Source organism: Dichomitus squalens (assembly GCF_000275845.1).
Source record: "Dichomitus squalens LYAD-421 SS1 unplaced genomic scaffold DICSQscaffold_8, whole genome shotgun sequence".
NCBI lineage: Eukaryota > Fungi > Basidiomycota > Agaricomycetes > Polyporales > Polyporaceae > Dichomitus > Dichomitus squalens.
The window spans coordinates 961,436-982,581 of NW_006766890.1; the positions used below are offsets into that span (position 1 = coordinate 961,436).

General features: G+C 56.5%; 7 protein-coding genes across 7 annotated transcripts; 2 read left to right on the plus strand and 5 right to left on the minus strand.

Annotated features, from left to right (window-relative positions):
* Positions 1-1,933: 1,933 nt before the first annotated feature.
* DICSQDRAFT_56953 (uncharacterized protein) lies at positions 1,934-5,507 on the minus strand (the record flags this gene model as incomplete). Its single annotated transcript, XM_007364379.1, has 12 exons — positions 1,934-2,098; positions 2,222-2,502; positions 2,540-3,165; positions 3,221-3,412; positions 3,477-3,718; positions 3,773-3,988; positions 4,042-4,263; positions 4,318-4,506; positions 4,560-4,715; positions 4,768-4,942; positions 5,294-5,385; positions 5,442-5,507. Coding segments are annotated over 12 exons (2,622 nt in total), but the record flags the coding sequence as incomplete, so codon positions are not given.
* Positions 5,508-6,120: 613 nt separating this feature from the next.
* On the plus strand, positions 6,121-8,994 carry DICSQDRAFT_168762 (uncharacterized protein; the record flags this gene model as incomplete). The annotated part of the gene is made up of 3 exons (XM_007364380.1): positions 6,121-6,297; positions 6,353-8,880; positions 8,940-8,994. The coding sequence occupies 3 exons, from the start codon at positions 6,121-6,123 to the stop codon at positions 8,992-8,994; spliced, it is 2,760 nt and encodes a 919-aa protein (XP_007364442.1).
* Positions 8,995-9,171: 177 nt separating this feature from the next.
* Positions 9,172-10,275, minus strand: DICSQDRAFT_168763 (uncharacterized protein; the record flags this gene model as incomplete). The annotated part of the gene is made up of 2 exons (XM_007364381.1): positions 9,172-10,189; positions 10,244-10,275. The coding sequence occupies 2 exons, from the start codon at positions 10,273-10,275 to the stop codon at positions 9,172-9,174; spliced, it is 1,050 nt and encodes a 349-aa protein (XP_007364443.1).
* Positions 10,276-10,602: 327 nt separating this feature from the next.
* On the minus strand, positions 10,603-12,426 carry DICSQDRAFT_56941 (FAD/NAD(P)-binding domain-containing protein; the record flags this gene model as incomplete). Its single annotated transcript, XM_007364382.1, has 7 exons — positions 10,603-10,938; positions 10,998-11,048; positions 11,106-11,195; positions 11,259-11,456; positions 11,563-11,960; positions 12,020-12,088; positions 12,147-12,426. The coding sequence occupies 7 exons, from the start codon at positions 12,424-12,426 to the stop codon at positions 10,603-10,605; spliced, it is 1,422 nt and encodes a 473-aa protein (XP_007364444.1).
* A 739-nt stretch (positions 12,427-13,165) lies between these two features.
* On the minus strand, positions 13,166-17,254 carry DICSQDRAFT_160828 (prolyl oligopeptidase). Its single transcript, XM_007364383.1, has 20 exons — positions 16,923-17,254; positions 16,787-16,859; positions 16,638-16,714; positions 16,488-16,580; positions 16,261-16,425; positions 16,069-16,174; positions 15,871-15,986; positions 15,713-15,810; positions 15,382-15,577; positions 15,065-15,319; positions 14,909-15,005; positions 14,678-14,832; positions 14,564-14,595; positions 14,431-14,498; positions 14,219-14,307; positions 14,109-14,127; positions 13,909-14,040; positions 13,699-13,837; positions 13,341-13,621; positions 13,166-13,286 (listed from the first exon to the last, which is right to left on the minus strand). The coding sequence occupies exons 1-19, from the start codon at positions 17,175-17,177 to the stop codon at positions 13,552-13,554; spliced, it is 2,235 nt and encodes a 744-aa protein (XP_007364445.1). The 5' UTR covers positions 17,178-17,254; the 3' UTR covers positions 13,166-13,286; positions 13,341-13,551.
* A 556-nt stretch (positions 17,255-17,810) lies between these two features.
* DICSQDRAFT_135344 (mitochondrial FAD carrier protein) lies at positions 17,811-19,694 on the plus strand. The gene is made up of 7 exons (XM_007364384.1): positions 17,811-17,927; positions 17,992-18,227; positions 18,369-18,457; positions 18,532-18,630; positions 18,704-18,897; positions 18,964-19,056; positions 19,153-19,694. Exons 1-7 carry the CDS (start codon positions 17,877-17,879, stop codon positions 19,378-19,380), a joined length of 990 nt encoding a protein of 329 aa, XP_007364446.1. The 5' UTR covers positions 17,811-17,876; the 3' UTR covers positions 19,381-19,694.
* A 634-nt stretch (positions 19,695-20,328) lies between these two features.
* DICSQDRAFT_146066 (tRNA specific adenosine deaminase) lies at positions 20,329-21,128 on the minus strand (the record flags this gene model as incomplete). Its single annotated transcript, XM_007364385.1, has 5 exons — positions 20,329-20,408; positions 20,465-20,568; positions 20,632-20,858; positions 20,919-21,023; positions 21,072-21,128. The coding sequence occupies 5 exons, from the start codon at positions 21,126-21,128 to the stop codon at positions 20,329-20,331; spliced, it is 573 nt and encodes a 190-aa protein (XP_007364447.1).
* Positions 21,129-21,146: the final 18 nt, after the last annotated feature.

Sequence of the window (21,146 nt, forward strand, 5' to 3'; positions counted from 1 at the left end):
CCGCGTCCAAGCCCACGACGAACGCTCAGCCGTCGTCGTCGTTCTCTGCCGAGTCGCAGTCTGCCACGGGGCCATCTCCGACCGTTCAGTACGCCACCGGCATCGCGATCCTCGCCCTCGCCCTTGTCTTCTCGGGCGCGCTCGGCCTCGCGCAGGACTGGACGCACAATCGCTACACGCGCGCCCCGCCCGCGCCCGCGAACGGCCACGCGAAGACGAAGGCGAAGACGAACGGGACGCCCCCCGCGGCGAGCCCGAGCCCGCCCATCGGGAAGCGCACAGACGACGACCACGTCCAGCCGTGGCAGGAGAGCATGTTCTACCTCCACTTCCTCTCCCTCCCCATGTTCTGGTTCGTCCGCGCCGACCTCGCCGCGCAGGTCTCCGCGCTCAGCGCGAGCCCGCCCGTCCTCCTCGCCCTGCCCCCGTCCCTCGCCGCGTCCCTCGCGGGCGGGGACTGGTCGGGCGCGTTCACGCCCGGGAAGCCCGCGCCCCCCTGGGCGCGTCTCCTTCCCCTGCCCCTCGCGAACGCGCTCGCGGGGCTCGCGCGGGCGCTGCTGGGGATCCCGAGCGCGTACGTGCCGCTCGCGCTGACGACGCTGACGAGCATGGTGTGCGTCGCGGGCGTGAACCGGCTCTCGGCGCGCGTCGCGAGCCTGACGGTCACGCTCGTGCTCGTCGTGCGCAAGGCGGTGTCGATGGCCGTCAGCGTCGCGCTCTTTGGTCCGAAAGCGGGCGCGGGCGCGGCGGAGGTCGACGGGCGGATGATGGCCGCGGGCGCGGCGGGTGTGTTTTTGGGCACGCTGGGGTACGCGCTCGGGTCGCGGAAGGGGGGCGCGGAGGGGGAGGGGAGGCGCAAGGGAAGGGAGAAGGAGAAGAGGGACTGATTTGGTGTGCTGTTCGTTGTGTTTGATGGTTCGCTTAGCTAGCGGTCTCTGGAGCCTTGGATCGGATACGGACTCTGTTGTTGTTGTACGTGCCTCATGCTCGGTATATTGTACGGCTTGCGATGTACATCCACTATAGATACCAAACTTACACGATGCAGAACGGCTCGGAACGGTAGAAGAGCGTCGGAAGTGCTGGTATTCAGTAGTCTGCAACAGACGCAAAAAGGACAACTTCTGCATGATCGACGGCCCAAAGCATGTGGAGCTCAGGAGTAAGGATAGCAGTCGGACGAACGAAACGCGAGCTCGGCAAAGCAGGAGATGGCAAGAGACGCTCGACGGACACGCGACGTATCGTTCTGCCTGGTTGCAGACGTTCGCGGAGAGATGTGGGTGCGAACAGCGCACGGAAGGAAGCACGCGCGAAAGTCGTAGATGGCCTCTGGGGGGCCTCCTCCAGGCACACAGGCGAGGAGCCCCTGGCGGCCAGGCCGTCGCGTCGCAGTCGTGAAGCCGGATCCGGATCCATCGTCCAGACGTCGGCCGGGTCGTGAAAGGTGATAGTCCCCAAAGCGTGGAGAAGGGCAACGTAGGCGTTGCAGAGGAGGTCCAATGTGCGATGCGCCGGTGGAAGGATGAGGCGGACGACGCCCGGATTGAGGGTGACCTGCCTGCATCCGGTCGTCCGACAGAGACGCACCGGGGAGGCATTCGAATAAGGCCGGCTTTGACATTGGAGACGCAGAACTGCTGGCTACGACCACGTACGTATGACTTCCACCTGGAGTCGATGCCCATTCGCGTCAACGTTCGAGTACCCCACCATAATTTCTTGGCAGTAGAGTCGAGCCGAACAGGTCCGGTTCCCGTAGCATCCACCTTGTGCATCGAACAAATGACCATTATCGGACTGAGCTCGGGCGCAGACAGTAGAACAGGATGCAAAACAAAACGAGAGCGGGAGCACGATAGGTGGGTAAGTACAGTAGGGAGGAGCGAGTTCGCAGGATTCAAATACTACGCTACGATTACAGAACGGGAACTCACGCATCCTCGGGGTCGTCCCAGACAGGCTCCTGGCCGACGGCGATATTCCAGACAGCTTGGAACAGCCTGGTTCCCCCGTGTGTCGGATGTGCAGAATACATTGACTGGGCAAGGTCCTCCAGCATCTGTTGGTTGTCCCCAACCGTGAAGTAGGGTGCAAACTAGCAAGCGGGAGCCACAAAGAGACAACAGCAGCAAGGAGATGAACATGAACCAGAGGAGCGGAGCCGAAGTTATCTCGGGTCAGCCTATGTTCTTCATCAAGGATAACAAATTTGACTCACCGTCCTGACCCAATTGCGGAACCAGCCCCAGGTTTCCCAGATGGCCCACTTATCGTCCTCCCAATTCGCACGGTTATGCCACGCCTTTTCGGTGAGCACCTCCGTCTTATCCTCTGCGCCTGCTTCCGAAACAGCGAGGTGGTCGAGGAAACCTTCCATGGTGCGCCGGAGAACGGCCTTCTGCTCGCGATGTAGAACCTCGATCGCATTCCTTGCCGCTGTCAGCTGGGGGGTCTCTCCAGCGGGTGCAGCATCTGATCGTGGAGTCAGCGAACGGAGTCCTGGTGAGGACGGAACTAAGGTGAGGATCCTACGTACCCAACTGGGCGTCTCCATCAACCTCCATGCTCGCGTTTTCGTTAGCCAACACTCGTGCAGCTCTCTCGTCCGCCTCTCTGCTGAGCGCAGCGACCTTCCTCTTCTGGATAGTCACACGTCCGTTTGCCTTGTCCAATGCAGACTTGAGCAGATCCCACTGGAACGCGTTGAAAGTCTTTTTCGCTTGGCCGTCGACGACCAGCGTGTAGTCTGTGAACGTCCACGCGACGACGTCTGCAGGGTCGACGATCTGGTACTGCATCAGCTTGTCGAAGACAATGAGGATCATGTGCCGGCTCCGACGCCAGACCCGCGCAACGGCGCTCATGATGTCCCTGCGCGCGTCGGCACTGGGCGAGCCAGAAGCCGTGATTTGCCCAGCCGCGAGGTTGCGAAGGAGAGGCAAGTAGCGCTCGATCGCGTTGAGGAAGTGCGAGAACGAGCGCGAACCGATCGACAAGAGAGACTGGACGGTGATCGAGCGGAGGAGGGTGTCGACACTCATGTCTCCCTCGATGGTCTCTGACAGCTGGTTGCGGATGGATTCCAGCTGCTGCATCACGTCGTCTGGTTTAGCGCGGCCACGGAGCAGGTTGAGAATGCCCTGAGCAGGTTCATGGTATGGGCTTTCTGTGGGGGCACGATGTAAATACGCTGAAAAGCAACGCTATGCCAGTGGACATACCAGGCTCTTCGTACTCGAATTCGGGGCCTGGAGCCGACTCAGGCATGACCTGAACACTCGGTTCAGCCATAGCTTCAGGCAGCGTGCGCAAGACTCTGTCGTAGTAAGACAGCCTGATCTCGTACTCAACCGCCCGGCGCATGAAGCTACGTCTAGGATGTTGAGATACCAGCGTCAGGTCGGGAATCCTGGGTACCGGCGGAGAGCTTGTCAGTCACACAAATGATTGAGTAACTCCGGACTGCGACTCACCATTCCTTCCACACCCAAATGAAGTTGAAGTTGCTCATGTGAACGGCGAACCATTCCGCAAAGCGATGCGCAGCCTCGACATCAAGACCATCCGCGAGCAACGCGTACAGCTTTCGGATGGACTTGCCAACGGCGGGACCAACGGACTGAGGCTGGGCCTTGCAAAGCTCGGTGATTAGCGCAATGTAGTAGATTGACTTATGCGCTGACTCGGGCAGCAAGAGCATCGCGTCAAGGATGGTCTTATGGATACGTTAGATGCTGGCTCAACACAGAGAGTAAACATCAAAACAGACCTCGATGAGGGTGTTCTCTAGATCCCACCCCTTGCCTTCCACAGGAGACTGCGGTGGGGCTCCGGCTTTTGGTTTGAATGTGCCAGGCAACGTCCATTTCGGGTACTCCAAGAGCAAGCGTGCGCACTCCTTGCGGTTCACCTCGAAGATGTCAATCATATCAAAGAGATTAGAGCGCAGGATATATCCGACAGGGGTCGTGGGATCCGGAGTTACCTGCAGGTGTGGTCAGCTTCGTGAATGTCACGAATTCCGATGGGAAGCCTTACGTCGTCGTCAAAAAGGCGAACGTAACACTGTGGCCACTCCCCCTTTCTGCTACTCTCTACGCCCTCCTCTTCGACTTCTGGGGGAACAAGAATTGCCTCGAGGTCGAATAATTCTCCCGTCAAAGGAGGTGAGTCCAGGTAGGGTTGAGGGACGCTGTCGGCAGTGTGCGCGAAATCGTTGGCCGCCAAGGTTCGCAGTACAGAGAGGGCGCAGCTTAGCCACTGGACAAGAGAAATCAGGCAAGCGGTCTATGGGATGGGCTGAAGTATGCTTACCTCGCCTGCGTGCTCAAGTACATCTTTTGTGTCTCCAAGCTGGATCACATTCTTCGTGGCGTGCAGCCGAACAACCGGCTGAACAAGCAGCTTGGTGGGAATCTTCTGGTCCATTTCAATGAAACTTTGGATCGTCTCAATGAGGTTGAAGATATCCAAGGATGGGTCCTCCTTGAGAACGGCACCTGCCTGCACGGTATATGCTCAGCATACCATCATGAGGACGACGTCGTCCGACTTACAATGAAAAGACCCTCTGCAACACACAGCGCAGCCTTCGTGGAACGGTTGTGAGTGGAATCGATGGAAACTATGACCTCCTTGAAGGTGTCCAGGAGGTCATACATCGACCTCGCTGAAATAACTCGCGCGACGGTCAAGTGAGCAAAGAAATGGACCTATGGACACATGAGCTCGGATTTGACGAGGAATGCGCCGAAGTGAGCGTACACATAGCCGCATTTCCCTCCATGCATGCTTCTCGATGAACTCGCGGAATGCTTTCCAGAAGTCGTCCAACACCAACCTTCCCAACGGCTCAGTCGCTTCTTCGGAAGCAGCGCGGTCATAAAGCAGCCTCAGCAATGCTGCATAGTACGGAATCTTGAAGGGCTGTTCCGTTACGCTGTCAAGGTATGAGCAAACATTCTGTAGATGTTCAGAAACAAGTCGCAATGATAAAATACGCTAAGGTTGGGGTAGAACTGCATCACACGCGACACCGTCAAGAGCCGCGTCACAGGAGGACAAAGGAGTCTGCGGGCTGGGACTGACGGTTGTGGTTAACCGAGTCCAGGTAGCATGAGGAGGCAAGACATCGCCATGTAGCTGCACCTCCGCGAGATCCGTTGTGAATTCCAAAGCAGTGATAGCCGAGCGACGACGCGGCCAAAAGGCGCACCACGGAAAGGGGTGAAGTCGCGTTCCCAAACGGCTTCGCTTCTGGGGGGTAAGCACTCGAAATGAACAGACGTACCCTATCCGGAAACCCTCTGTAACGGCAGGTACGTTGGTGGGCGTGTGCTCAAAGATCTGGGTAGCAAGGCGAGGGAGCTCTTGGAGGGGATCCTACGGGCAGAATTGCGGTTAAACGCGGGTCAGGAGCAATGGAGGTTGGTACACACCACCTCGCCGTAGTGTATGATGTTTTTCCTCAGCTTCTGCTCCGGTGTCTCATAGTAGTCACGCTGTTCATGGTGATCTGCTTGGGTGTGGTTAAGCTATCGGCAATACACTAGAGAAGTACGCTCAGACTTACCTGCATGGTGCCCTCGTTTACCGTGACGGCGGTAACTCATGTTTAAACTCCTGGAAATGTGTTGTCGATTGTCCTGGTCGGCTGAGGCTTCGTCTGAAGGCCCACCGCAAATGAATCACAGCCAGTAACTGGTATTAGGAACACCCGGAAGGGAAACAGCTAGAGTGTCACGATGGTACAGGCTCAAGGCCAAGTTGAGAGCGCCCGCTGCAGTTCGATGCCTCCGGAGATTTCGCCGCGGGGTGCAGATTTATTTTCGCAATTTCTGACGATAAGTCCCTGCGGCCATCCGGGCTGGGCGTCATCGACGGCGAGCTCGTCCCTACTCGTCCCCCTTTCGCCTCGCTCTGCGTAGCCAACACTTGTTCACTTCTAGAGGGTGTTCTTGTCTGGAACGGCTCCTTGTAGCGGAGCCAGCAGGCTGCTCTAGTGAGTGACCTTTTCCCTGCCTCGCGAGAGTCGTCCTTTCAACCTTGGCGTGCTCAGTATGCAAGACACATGCCATGTAATTGGTCGACGACGACCAGTTTTCTGTCTCGACGAGCATGCTCGACATGGACAAGCTTCAACGCGGTCAAGCGGCAGGGGATGTCTCGTGCTATCTCGCAAGGCGGGTCTTTTTGGCACGCTCCGGTAACCCGCGCCCAGCTGCACCCAGTAGCGTGTATCGATTCACGCAACAGCACGCTGTCCACATCTCCAATGCACGGCTGTGGGCGAGCGTATAGTGCAGCCGTTGCCCTCTCATCCCCACCTCACGCCAATAATGCTCCACAGTCTTCCTTGTCCTCCGCGCTCGCCTCTACAACGGCTCAGTTGAGTGCTGCACAAGTCTCCCGCGCTGCTGCCCAAGCTGTCCGTCTCTGCATCAAGGAAGGTGGCTTTGGGGACGCACTGTATGTTGTCAACTCTGCCTGCCATTCTGTTCTACGCGACCCTCTGCAGCCTCAAGAGGATAATGCACGCAACTCTCGATTGCAGCCCATTTCCTTCGGTCGCCCTGTCTCTCCTCGCCTCGCCGCCCACGCGTTTCTACATGGTCTTATCCGCGGAGGCTATACGCGTAAGGCCAACGTCTATGCCAAGCTCATGATTGAAGCCGGCATTACCATCCGTACTAGGACCCTCGAGTCTGTTATCACTACCGCCCTATCCCGACCCTCTACTCTGCTCAAACCTGGGCCTTTCGCTCGTATGATACCCAAGAAGCAGGTTGATGCGACTTCGGCGGCATTCAAACTCCAGACCGGTATGGTCACTGAGGTTTGCGCACGCGCAGCTCTTGAATTGCTCCAAACAGCGCGTACCTTCGGCCAACAACGTACGGAGCGCATGTACCGAGTCTTGGTGGAGACCTTGCTCATGCAAGGAGAGATCATCGTTGCGTCTCTACTCTTTGTGCTACTTCTCCAGGACTGGGAGCTCCGCAAGATACAGGAAGGTGCTACGCAGGAGGCAACAAAGGACCGCATCACCTACGACCACCTCGGCGTTGACCCTCCGCACCCTGCCAAGATTCTCCATGCCCCGTATCCTGACCTGCAGATCATGGGCAGAATTTTGGAGGTCGCTAGGAAGTCGCTCGCTGGAATCAGCGACAATGAGAAGGACTTGACTCGTATTACTTCCTTGCAGAGCCTAGCCTTGTTCGCGATGCTCCTGGATACGGGTCAGCTGCACACTCATCGCGTTGCAGTCGTTATCCATGCGCTGTACAACTGCCCCAAGACGAATACTCGCGTCTGGATCCTGCGAGATGGAGAGCTGGTTCAAGTAGGGGCGTACCGATACTTCCACGATATTCTCAATCGACTCGTCCGCTCACTGTCCACCGACAATCCACCGCGACCTCTGCCCACGATGTCTAGGCGAAGTTACAATGCGCTCCTCATGTACTCATTGCGACATCGATTATCGCCGGCGATGGGCTCCATCGTCCTACAGCATATGTGCGTCGAGCGAAAGCCTCCGTTGCGCCCCGACATCGTTACCTTCAATATCCTATTGCGGTCGGGTACTTTAATGCGGAAGTTGAGCCTCAGCGAAGGCGTCTTGGCGGCTCTACGTCTTGGGAATCAGGAATTGAAGCTCGAGAGTTCTTCCTTCAACAAAGTAGCTCCCGATTCCGACGCTGGGCCCTCTCCTGTCAATGCCACAGACAAGTCTTCCGACCCTAGCTCCGCATCTGACCTGCCTCCCTCCGACTTCACTGCCGCAGTCGCTCAACTCAGCAAGGAGGATGTAGTTGCACCCGAGGACATCATCAACCCTATCGTAACCCTAGAGCCCAATAACCACACCTTAACGAGTTTCATTACTCATCTCACGTCAACCGGCCGACCTGACGCTATAGCCACTGTGCTCTTTGACATCCTTCCTGAGCTCAACGTCATCGACCATCCCGCCACAAATGACTCCGCCAACGTACACACAACCCTGAGCTACACGCGCGCCCTGAAGCAGGCCGTCGTTCGTGGTCCGTACCTCTATGCGGCCCTGATCAACGCCCTGGTCAAAGCGGGGGAGATCGGGCTTGCGGAACGCGTATTCATTCTCGCGCAGCAGGCAGCGATTGCCAGCAGCCTCAGGAACTTCGTCAAGGAGGTCAAGCCCTGGCGGCTCTCCGTCCATGCCTTCACGTCCCTACTACAGGGCTATGTTCGCCTCGCGCTTGGGCACCTCCCGAAGTACAAGCGCGACCAGTACTACGTCGGGACAAAGCTCCTCTCTAGGGACATCCTCGGCTGGGAGCCTAAGGCGCGGCATTACGACGCTGGCTACGCGCAGTTCGTGTACGAGATGCGGGAGGAGAACCTTGCAGCGCTGAGGAAGCCCTCCTCGAAGCGCGAGACGAGTCGCCGCCACGCGATGCTGCTGTACCGATCGATGATGCTTGGGGCGCGGTCGCTCCTGACGGGGCTCATCTCGCGCAAGGCGACGTGGCCGACGCACTACGACAGCTCGCGGGTCACGCAGGCTCGCGTGGGCAGGGCGTGGTGGTGGAAGACGAAGCCCGACGCGCGGTTCTTCAACGTTGCGCTCAAGCTCTTCAGTGCGGCGTCGCGAGCGGAGCGTAGCAAGCTCCTTCCCTCGCGGATTTGGCACAAGCGGCTGCGGAATGCGAAGCGGAGGTACGGGGAGACGGGCGAGATGGCGGACGGCTGGACGCCGATGCTGCACCACGTTGCGCGGGCCATGGTCGCTCATGGGTTCGATGTCCCGGTGGCGTATAGGCACCTGCTTGTTGGAAAGTGGAAGGGGTCAATGAAGGCGAGGCGTAAGAGGCCAATGGTGTTCCACCGGCCGTATGCCTTCCCGCCTGCCAGGGTCGAGAGGAGGGAGTGGCCGCATTCGTTGCCCACAGTGAAGACAAGAGGGTTGCCGGTGCGGAGGCGATGGAGAAAACGGACCACGGTTGATTGTGAGAGCAAGCCTGTATCACAGTGACAGTGTAGTGTCAAGGCGCAAAAGTAATCCTATAAGTGCTTGCATTGTCGGTCGGGAACGTTTCAGCCACCATCGCGCTGCATGGGGATAGTAGGATACGAGCATTACTGAGTGTGCTAAGTAGATAGAGCAAGGTAGATGATTTGTCGTCATGTCGTCCGAATGCCTTCTAGATATACGATAACAGCAGTCTTGCGAGTATCCCTCGGCTTCCACTCGTTGCCCAACTTCGTCAATCCAGCCAAAGTTTCCTCCAATCGCCTATTGACCTCGGCGGGCTCTACCGCCTTGATATCAACTGGCACATCCTGCGCGTCCTTGGCCTTCTTGGGCGGCGGGGGTGTATGGAACGTAACCTCGACACGCGCACCTTTTGACAGAGCCGTCTCGACCGCCTTCAACCCCTCCCATGGCTCGCCCCCAGTGTACGCCCAATCTAGCTCATGGGTCTGTTTCCGCGGCCGCAAGCTCTCCAGAAACAACGCAGTCATATGCTTCTGGACCGCCCTCTCCTTCCGCTCCCTGCCCACATCCTCCAGCAGTCGAACGGCCTCCTCGATCATCGCCTGCTGTTCCGGTGGACTAGGGACTTTCTGCCCCTTCTTGATTGCGAAGATGAGCGTGACACGGTTCCCGTCCAAGAGGTCTTCCCGAGCCTTCCTGAGCTTGAATTGCAGATCGCCCATCCCGACACCCCACGTGAGCTGCAGCTCCTTCTCCTCGGGAGGACGGTTCTGCTGCTGCCGTTCCTTCTTTGCCTTGCCCCGCGCGTAGAGCATTTTGGTGTTGATGATCTTCACAATCGGCTCCGGGTTTTCATTGACGAGCTCGAGATACTGGGTCTTGCGGTCGAGCGTAGGGAGAATATTTCGGAGGAGCGTGGGTGGTTCGAGTGCGCCTGTCTCGGGGTTGACAAGGCGAACGTACCGGTAACGGATGGCTTCATTGCGGGGATTCTGCAGCGGCTTTTTCTTCTTCTCGCCTTCTTCCTCGCTTGGTAGCGGGTTGCTGCTGCGGGGTGCATCGGACGCTGGTAGTTGGTCGGGTCGCGAAGTGCTAGGCTGTGACGCGCCTTGAAGATGTGGAGGGGTTTCTCTAGACGTAGTCGAGTTTAGACGAATCCCAAGTCGCGCCGTCGGGGCGATGAGACTTGAACGGCACCGCGCGCTGCAGTCACCGACACGTCAGAAACGGCGACGCATCTGTAGTGATGCAACTCACTTTGTGCACAGCGCACTCGCACATCGTCTCATGTTCATTTGGGCCACCCTTACCAGCTCGAGAGGACTAGCAGAGACGGTAGGCGGGAAGGAATGACATGCAACCGAACCGCCAAGCTCATGAATGTAGCGCGCGAGGTCCACTCCCAGCCGCGGCCCGCCGATGTGTACGCAAGTTTTGGTTACTCAAGGAGGCAAATCGCTTGCCTGTCAAGAACTGCTAAAGTATGTACTCAACGCTACTCGCATTCCGCCACACCGCTTGCAAGAACTCATAATATAGACTACGTCTTAGGCTCCTGCGCAGCTGCGTTTCATGTTCTTTGTATCCCGTATCTTGATAACTACCTGAATCGATTCTCAAAGGGGTTGAAAAGCTCCCTCGAGCTTCCTCTGGGCGGCTACACTCTCCTCCAGAACCGAAGGTCCGAACTGCCAATCTCGACATCGCTCCATCATCTCGCTGATCTCCCCCAATTGCTCTTGACTCAACGCATCCCCTTTGGCACTTCTTTCAGCTGTCAGCCATGCAAGCTCGGGAGAGTCCAGGTGGTGCAGTTTCCCCCTCCTACGAGCGAGCGCAGCAACGTGCTGTGTGAACGGCCGTCTGACCTCATCATAGATGCCTAGAACGACCGGTATGTTTCCCTTGGTTACACCAGGATGGCTGATGAGTTTGGCCAGAAGGAATGCGTCCTGTGCAGAGGCTCAGGCGTAAGACTCTCAGTAGGGATCTTCAATGACGAGAAGCATACCTCAAAGCTTTGTCCAGCACCTGCGCCGAGGTGGTGACCCATTGCATGTGCCTGAAGATAGCAACCGTTCATCCACAAGTGTGTTTCGTCGTCTTGTTGAGCACCTACCGCGTCTCCAACAAGGGCGACTCGTCCATGCACGTATGTTGGCAACTTGGTGACCACATTAATAACCCATTTCAGTCCCCCATTCACGTACTGTAAAAGTAAAGGGAGGGTAACATGTTCATTCACAACCGTCAAGACCTGTTATATGCTTACCTGGACGAGCTCCTGGACGTCTGCTTCCCAGCCGACAAACTCCTTGGTGATCTCCTCCCTGCCGGCCGCGGAAGTCCATGAGCCTTCGTAAATAGTTCCCTCTTGCTCGGGATAGCTCACTCCGGCACCGACATTCAGGACTCGACCCTGCGAGACGGGATATGTTACTATGTGCTGAGGCGGATCATCAATGGCTAGCTCAAAGCGGCAAATGTACATGCTGTTTACCCTGTTCTTGCCGCAATACTACCATACCTGGTCAGTCTCCGCACGATAGTCGACGTCACCAGTAGCCTAGACTCACTATGATCAAGTCAGACGCGTTGAACGCAGGATGTTCGCTGACCCCTTCAGGCAACGTATCCTTCCGGATGAGGCACCTGTATACGATCTCACCGGAGAAGACGGGCGTAATATGGGACCGCAGCCTCGAGGCCTCGTCGTGTCTCCCTTCAGCCTGTGCTTGGTCTGCAAGCTGGGAGTACATATTCGCACGGATCCTAGAGCGTATGCCGTCGCACCCCAAGAGGACGTCGCACTGCGCCGTACTGCCGTCTTCGAAGAGCAGCTCCACAATCGCGGACCCGTCCGAACGCTGGACGTAGGATACGAGCCGCTTATTAAGGCGGACTTTGTTCTTTGGGAAGAGGTGCTCCAACAGCACCCGTTGCAGCTCGGCTCTGAAGAAGGAGTAGTTCATCTCTGCGAACGTATGTCAGCTCGAGGAGACTGCATGTCAGCACGCCAGAAAGACCTCTTACCGTCTCTGACAGTCCGGTCTATGATAACACCCTCGACCTGGTCTGACTTGCGGTGCATGTGAGGAATACCTACGCCGAGTGTCTGTTATCCCTTCATCTCATTCACAATACGGACAAGGGGACTAACATGGCTGCCCTCCATCCCCTGCGACCTTCAACAAGGCTTCTTCTAGCCCGATGGCTTGTATGATGGCCCAGGCTCGAGGAGCAAGTCCAATGCCAGCTCCAATTTCAGAAAGCTCCGACACCGCATCGTAGATGGCGAACTCGACATCAGGTGCGAACTTCTGCAAGGAGAGTGCAGAAATGAGACCGCTCAGACCGGCTCCTCTGTGGTATTGATCAGAATGACAGCACGAAGTTAAGGGCAGGAGGACTGACACGATAGCAATGGAGAACTTGGACATGGCACACAATATGTGTGGGGCGCGAGCCAGTGGGAAATTCTCAACATAAGAGTGTCCGGAGCTCTTATATCCTCGACTGGTGGGTTGGGGTCTTATAATACTGAGCTGATCTGCCATACACAAAGGGATAAACATTCAGGCACACTTTAGGTTCGCGGCTGCCGACCTATATCATGCGAGTCAATGCCTCGATGAGTACTATGCAACCTATTATTGTGAGCTTGAACAGTGACTCAGCCATGTGGGAGTGCGAAGATTGCATTGTCGGATGAGTCCAGACAACGCAAGCACAGGATAATAGTCGGACACTCCGGTTCGACGATGCGGTACTCAGGTTTACTCTACTTCGTTATCTCGACCTACATCATGAATCAGTAGCACTCTTCAGCTTCGGGACATATGCTTTGCTTGAGGGGAACTTGTCGCGCACTGCCGCTCGGGTTCTTTATATTTATCCTGTCAAATAGTTATGAGCATGCTTTCCCAAGGCCAATTCCTACCGAAGTCCCAGCTAAGTGGGGTCGCAACTCCCCAAAGGTCATCTGCGCATTGAGCTTGGTAGAGCCGTGGAACCACGGTGAGATGCTCCCATCGAACCTGAGTACTCTATGTCAGGTGAGAAAGACAATGCGCTTCTTCCCTTCTTCTGCGCGAAGAAGTCAGTAATTGTCCGAGCAAGCCATAGCTGACGAGGGCCCGGCTAGCCGACGCTCTTGTGTGCTCAGCAAGACATATCTGGGTTTTAGGCGCATGGTAAGTCGTAGCGCCATCAATGAATCAACGGAGACAATTCGCATGTCGCTGCACAATTCAAGGATCCATCCCATGGTGCACCTCTTTGCTCACGAGACTCGCGACTACTGGATACACGCTGATCAGCAATAGGGTCATACAAAACCACGATACTCACGCACCACACAAGGCGTCAGTGACTCGTCCACATCGAGCTTGCAAACACAAAATCTCGGTGGGTGCCAAGAAGGTTGCGGGTATAGTAACATTGCAAAGGCTATATCACAGCAAGCTATTCGATGACGCGCGCGAGGCGATCTCTATCGCATGAGCCGAAACATGACGACAATCAGTACCCCAGAAGTCCGTTAAGAGTGCAAAGAGAGCAAGCATTTAACCACCTCGCGCTGGGAGTCCCAGGGATTGTGCGATGAACCCGTACTTGTCCGCCCACTCTTGGATCCTGTGTTTATCATCAGTTAACGAGATTAATGTGGAAGAGGTGGAAAGTTGGAAGAGAGGAAGAGGCGAAACGCGCACCTTTGCTGCGTCGACTTGCCCGCGCCATGTCCGGCCTTCTTGTCGATGCGGATCAAGAGAGGATGTGGGTTATCCGCCTTGAGGTATTGCAGCGTCGCGGCGTGCTTGAACGAGTGCAGCGGCACAACGCGATCGTCATCTTTGGGTTCGGTGAGGCATCGTCAGCGACGTGGGTGAATCAGTGGGAGGCCACTCAGGAAAGAGACATACGGTCCGCGGTGACAAGCATGGTTGGTGGCAGAATCTTGTCCGTCGGGATGTTGTGCAAGGGCGAAATGGGGTAGATGAAATCAAAGTCGTGCGGGTTGTGCGGATCGCCATAGTCAGATGTCCAGGCGCGGCCTAGTGAGGGTGAATGACCGATAAGCCCGAAGTCACGACTGATTTGGTAGGTGGAGGAACCAACCCACCAATTGTGAAGTCCGCGAACTGGATGGTACGCCGGACAAAGGGGGGAAGCGGTGCAGCCATCGAGGTCAGAGGGATCCAGAGCTGTGGAGACAAGGAACTATGTAATCACCTTCAGGAGGTCGAGTACGCCCACATCGGCAACTGCTGCTCCCAGAAGGCCCTCTGGCGCGCGATTGACACACGCGGCGACGAGAAGACCTGATCGTGAGCCCAGTGTATTTTAGCGTGAAGAGCATGGGATCGTGTAGCGAAGAACGATAACAAGCATACAGCGTCGAGCGATCAACACTTCGTCGGAGACAACAAGCTAGGAAATCGCACCTCCATTCGAGCCTCCATTAATGGCGACCTTACCGGGCGCCGCGTACTTGTTGTCGACAAGGTATTGCCTAAACGGACCTAGGATAAGCGGACTCTCACGGGGAAAGGCGCAACGATAGCGAGCGCGACGCACGTTGCCGCGATGAAGTCGTCGAAGCAATTGACCTGCATTTTGCGTGCCACGCGTCAATCAACAAGATTCCGAGGCGCTGAGGTTCGAGTTTCGGAGCCAAGAAAGACTGCCCACCTTGCGCTCCCGCGTCCCAGCCAGATGCCATTCCTCGCCGAATTCTCCGCCTCCGCGGATGTTCGCGACAGCGAGAATGGCGCCATACTTTTGCATCCATGTCAGGATGGCCGGACTGAAAAAGGGGTCGATCGAGATGGTGAAGCCTCCGTACCCTGGGGATATATAAGCGCGCGGGATGGTTATCGATACGCCGAACCTGACAGGTGGGTAAGGACGTAAGATACGCACCATACTGCAAGGCGGGAGCCGTGCCGTCGAATTTGGTGTCCTTGTGCCGTACGATGAACATGGGCACGCGGGTACCGTCCTTGCTGCTGTACCAAACCTGGCTCATAGTTACTATATGCGCGTCGACGGGTTTGAGAGGACACCTGAAGCACCTACCTGCTCGACAGAGAAGTCCTCAGGGTTTAAGCCACTGACAAGGGTAGTTCGATAGATACTCCATCGCTTGTCTTCCTCCTTGACGTTGAAGTCGTACTTGGCGACAATACCTGGGTTGGTGAAGCCGCCGAGGGTGGCAAAGAACCAGGAGTGCTCGCGGCGACCACTGATGGACGCGGCTCCGACGAACTCCGGAGCGACACGCTGGAGCTGCTTGCCGGTGGAGAGCTGGTAGAGGTAAATCTCGTCTTTGACCTATATAGTTGTGCCCGGGTTAGTTTCCACATACACGTACAAGGGTTTGGCTGTCTTCTCACATTCCGCTTGTACACGACCGCCGCGAAGTCGCCGTTGACTGGGCGTACGTCCTGTAAATGCGCGTTCTCGTCGTGCGCGATGAGATCCTTGAACACACGCTTCCCCGGCGCATCGGCGAGGTCGACCGTAACGACCTTGTACTGGGGCGCGTCTTTATTTGTCAGCAGGTAAAACTTTGTGCCGTCATTCGCGATGCTGTGTACGAACTCGTGTCAGCGGGGTATCTGGGAGGCTGACGAGGCGCTCCCCAGTAGACGTCGGGAATAGAACCCAGGACCTGCCGAGGGCTGCCGGAAGCGATAATGTCGTGTAATAGGCTGCGCTACTCACTATTCGTAGTTCGCCTCAAACTCATCGATGAGCTTGTCCCACACCAGGTTCGCACCGATGCTATCCTTCTGGAGGTCCGCTATCCATAACAGGTTTTTCTGTGGACGTAGTGCGTGAGAATCAAGGGACCCACGCGGAGTGCTCGAGTTTTCACGCACTCGCGACGTGTCTCGGCGGATAGACAGGAGGAGATAGCGGCCGTCAACTTCGGTTACCTCAGAACCCCACATCCACTCAGGGTTCGACGCATCCTTGTAGACCAATACATCCTCAGCTGTCGCCCCGAAGTCGTGGGCATCGGCGTGCACGTCAGGTAGGTCGATGGAAGTGAGGTGGGAAAGGAATTCATGACGTACACTGCTGCGTGCCCAATCTGTGATAGTACAGCATGGCATTCTTGTCGCTATCAGTCTCTGCCTTGTCTTCATAGGCTGGGCCATGGGACTCCCGGCCAGGATAACGCTACAAGTGCCGCGACAAGTTGACACGGCATGATGATGAGAATTCACCAGCTTGGGTGAAATGCATGATCGGGACACGACACTGACCTGGTAGAAGAATCCCTGCGAATCGTGCGTCCACGAGATTGAGGAGAATTTCACGAAGCGGATCTCCTCGGGAAGCCGCCCCTCATCAGGAGACACTCGCTTTCCGTCAACAGGAGCGAGGGGTGCAGATGTGGGTCGGACATAGATTGTGCAGAAGTCACTACCCTAAAAGCGGGCGTGGGGCTGTGAATGACATGTCGGAGTTGAACAGTAGCACGAGGTCTCACTGAGCGGGAGACACCGTATGCATAGTGGGATCCAGAGTGCGAGAAGGCGCTGACTTGGATAGACGAGGTGCCGTCAGAGGAAAGGAGGTTCGGCTATTGTGGACAAGAAATGTCGGCATCGCATCACGTGACCGCAATGGTGAAACGCACGTCGAAGAAGACTTCCCCCCCAGCGTCCTTGAGGCCGGAAAAGTCTGGAAGGGTGCTGTCCTTGGACCGATAGAGGACTGGTGCGGTGCGTGACACGAGTCCCGACCCGGGTCAGAACCCAATGAGCTGCGCGCTGCTGTGAAACTTACCGGACTGGGCCTGGAGGCCGGTGTTATGGTACCAGTACCAACGCCCGTCATTTTTGAGCGACGGCGCAGAGAACTGTGCGGAGAATGGCACGGCACAGGTAAGGACGCGTCCAAACATGAGCTCGACGCGTCGTACCTTGGCATAGTCCATGTTGTTCCGGATCTGGTCCTCTAGGTCTTTCCTCTCGGGATTTTGGTCCAGGTATTCGCGCGTGAACTTTTCTTGCGCGGTGGTCCATTGCTCAGTCTCGTCGGTGTTCTGCTCGAGCCAGTGGTAGGGGTCGTGCACGCGAACTTCTCTGTGCTTCTCGCTCTTGTACACGTCGACGTGGTCGGAGCGACGTGCAGGAGGGTACCGGTTGGGCACCCAAGGTGTGGGGTTGGCAGGCATGGCAAGTGGGTGGAAGGTCGAGACGAGGCGGCGTGTCGAGAACGTCTGGCGGACGGCGCGTCTTATGTGGGATTGCGCGACCGCGGTGGGTGGAGCTCGGAGAGATATTGCCACAAATGAGAAGAGGGTGAGCATGTGCTTTATAGGATCAAGAGAGAATCTGAATCCGAGGTTGTATCGATTTTGATCGCTCGCCGAACAAAGGGGCGAGATCTTTGAGCGAGAAACATGTCAGCGCACATTTTCAAATGAAATGCGCCCTTGGGTCGGGTTTGGCAATCATAATTACATCTTAATGTGAGCACGGAAGGTAGCGAGCGCAATACGCCATCGATGGACGCCGTGGCTGGGCGAGGCTGTGAACTGGGCGTAGGGCAGCTGGGGATTGGGGCACGAGACGGCTTCCACTGGGAAAAAGGCGTCAACGTCGTGCGTGGCAGCGTCGAGAGATGCGAGCCCAGCGGCGGTAGCGGCCCAGACAGTGTCACATTCCCCGGGTCAGCCTAAGCTGCGCCGGCACCGACGCACCGCCCGACCGTCATGTACAAGCGTCTATCTAATCTCACGGGCAGACGCCCAGCATCGGCGCATATGCGTCACAATTTCTTGCCAGTGTCCGACCCCGCCATCGTCTACAACGTTCTCCCACCTTGCGACTCTCGTCAGCCCACCCAAACCAGCTGCTAGCGGCTTCTCTGCATGTCTACCACGCAGCAGCCCCAGCCAAGCTTCTTCCCTACGTCCGCCATCGTACGTGTTCCCCTCTCCACCATCCCGTAACGCATGCTCCTGCTGACCCCATCCCTCCTGTCAGGATCATGCCTTTGCAGGGCTCGGTGCAGGCGTTGTCGCGGTACTATGCATGCACCCGCTTGACCTTCTCAAAGTCAAGTTCCAGGTAGCGACCGAGAAGCCGCAGGGTGGGATCGGCCGTGCTATATGGTCCTCTCTCAAGGGCATTCATGCTCAGGACGGGCTGAGGGGTCTCTACCGAGGTGTCGGATCTAACATTGCCGGCAACGCGTCGAGCTGGGGCTTTTACTTCCTCTTGTGAGTTATCGTCCACCGGGATGCTACGGATTCGCACACGCGTTTTCAATTTGTCGCTAACGCGTCCACGGCATTCCATACGACGTGCGTCATCGTTCGTAACGCTTTCACGGCACGTAACACGCGGTCGACGGGGCACAGCTACCACATGCTCAAGCAACGGGCCTCTGGCGGCGAGCCGAACTACAAGCTATCGCCCGGGGCGTACCTGCTGTGTTCTGCGCAAGCGAGTTCGCATGTCCCCCGTCCTTTTCCCTGCGCACCAGCTAATACATCACGCTCTCCTTGTACCCCACGCCTGCAGGTGCGGTGACGGCTATCATGACAAATCCGATATGGGTCGTCAAGGTCCGCATGTTTACTACAAAACCGAGCGACCCAACGGCGTATCGCAGCCTATGGCGTGAGTGCGGAGCGTGCTACTTCCGGTTCGGACATGGAGAAGACTTACATTCGTCATGTGTGCACCTGTATAGACGGCCTTTCCAGCGTATGGCGAAATGAAGGTGTTGCCGGGCTGTACCGCGGTACGACCTTGGCGCTAGTTGGTGTCAGTAATGGCGCAATTCAATTTATGGCATATGAGGAGATGAAGAGGTGGGGTTTTGAGCGAAAAAGGCTACAATTTACGAAAGCGGGGAAAGAGTACACGGCCGCTGACGACAAGCTAGTATGTCAACCGGGCCTTCCGAGTTCTCTTGAGAAGCCTCTCCTGACGCAGGCGATCGCCCCACAGTCAAATACCGCCTATACGCTAATGTCCGGAGCGAGCAAGTTATTCGCTCTGACCTCAACTTATCCATACCAAGTAGTGCGCTCACGAATACAGGTGGGCCCACACTTCTTCGATATACTCGCCGGTGCCGTTACAGCATCGTTCCCCAAACGACACCATTCACTGACACACGTACCCTGAAATGCCTAGAATAATCTCACTTCCCACCTATATCCGACTATCCCCACATGTATCAAGAAAACTTGGGCGGAGGAAGGTTTGCGCGGCTTCTACAGAGGTCTGGGCACGAATCTTGTTCGGGTCCTCCCTGGGACTTGCGTCACCTTCGTCGTATACGAGAACTTGGCGTGGTTGCTGAGGACAAGCGCCGTGAAGAGGGAACGACGGAAACAGCTCGCCACGGCGGAGGCAACATGAGACAACGCTTACCCAGCGTGTTCCTCCACAGACTGACTCCTTCGGGAGGATGATCTACGCTTCTGATCGCCTAGCACAGGCATTGAAGCTATTGGCTATCTTCCATGGAGGCCTTGGAGCTCGAGGCAGTCTTGCTGACTCAAGGCCCATGCGTGCAGGCTGGGAGATTGTGATTGGATGTCTAATTACGATGCGGCTTCTGCCATAGACCCATACTACTCACTTCTACTTAAAGTCCATCACCGACTAGTACTCCTATGTTCTGCCACATGCTATCGCGTAGCTTAGCTTGTGTATAATACTACACGCATCCTGGAGGTTCTACACCACTGCTTAAGGCAAGCATGTGCAAAGCACGAGGTGGGATGTGGGCGTATGTGTGAGCCCTGTGGCGACATGCTCCGCGACAAGACAGGCCCACTGCTTGGCGTAGCGTGTATGTGCGTGGCTTCCGGTATCGTTCCATGCCATTTGCGCATGGCTCGACACGCGTGGCGGCAACATGTGGCTAGCATGTCAACGTAGGTGTGTCTTGATATCGCGCACCTCTCTTCGGATGGCTATCCAAATTCGCTTCCGTATATCCCGGAGGGGTTCCGCGCGTCCATGCCGGCAGTATTGCAATCGATCCACACAAGACAGCTTCTACCGTAACGGACAGGCTACTGATAGACTCAGACAGCACAGGGTGATACCACACGTGCTGCCGAAGCGGAGAGCTAAACCAAACGTTACAGTCATGCGCCCATCGATGTGTCCGGCAATGAGGCCACGATGCGGTCGAGAGCGGTAAATATCCCGTCGGAGACGCAGAAATTCACCGATCATTCGCGGAGCACCAACTTCTCGGGTTGCCGGGCTTGTCGCAGTGGATGGCCCTCGACTCGGAAAAGCCCAGACTGTGGGAGCTACGGCGATTTGAATGGTCGTCGTAGTGGGACGACTGAGTCAGGATTGCGGTCTCGGCGAGGAGCGAGACGGGATCTCGGTTTTCAGCACGCGGTTTGCTTTGGATTTGGGAACAGGGGCTGCGGATTGCGAGGAGATGAGCTAGACAGCCCGATGCGGCGCGTGAAGATTGTACCGTTTGTATTCTCCGTGATATAGAACCGTCGGAGGATCATGATCGCTTCATCCCTCAGATATCCGCCATGTGCGTCGTATCCTTCATGTTTGGGATGCGGGAGCCTATAGCGGTCGAAGGGCGTGAGCGTGCGATCAAGCTATGGAGACACGAAACAGAGAACCGACACGCTGTGAACACCGAGTACGCTCCCACAGCCACCAAAGCGAGCATTATCGCAGCCGTAGTAGACCTCCTTGATACCCATCTGCCGGAGCGCAGATGCACACATGATACACGGCTCGACGGTCACGTAGAGCGTTGTGTCTGAGAGCGGGTACTGGGTAACGACCGGGGTGAGTTCCTTGTTAGCCAAAATCTCATCGATGGCCTCAAGCTCAGCGTGACGTGTTGCCTGTGAAACAGTACTAAATTGAGAAACGTTGCGGGATGAGGGAGGAAGAAGACGACTCGCGTTCCGCAGCTGGTTTGTCCGATTGCGGGCTCTCGCGATGATTTTATCGCCCCGAACGAAGACGCAGCCTACAGGAACCTCTTTCGCTTCGAGCGCTTCTTCTGCCTGAAGTGTTTGAGAAACAGCAGCACTAAGTGTAGGCAAGATTCTCACCATGTCCATAGCAGCCTGCATCCATCTCAGGTGGATATCTCCGTCGTCGGAAGCCATTTGGTGAGAAGTAAATGT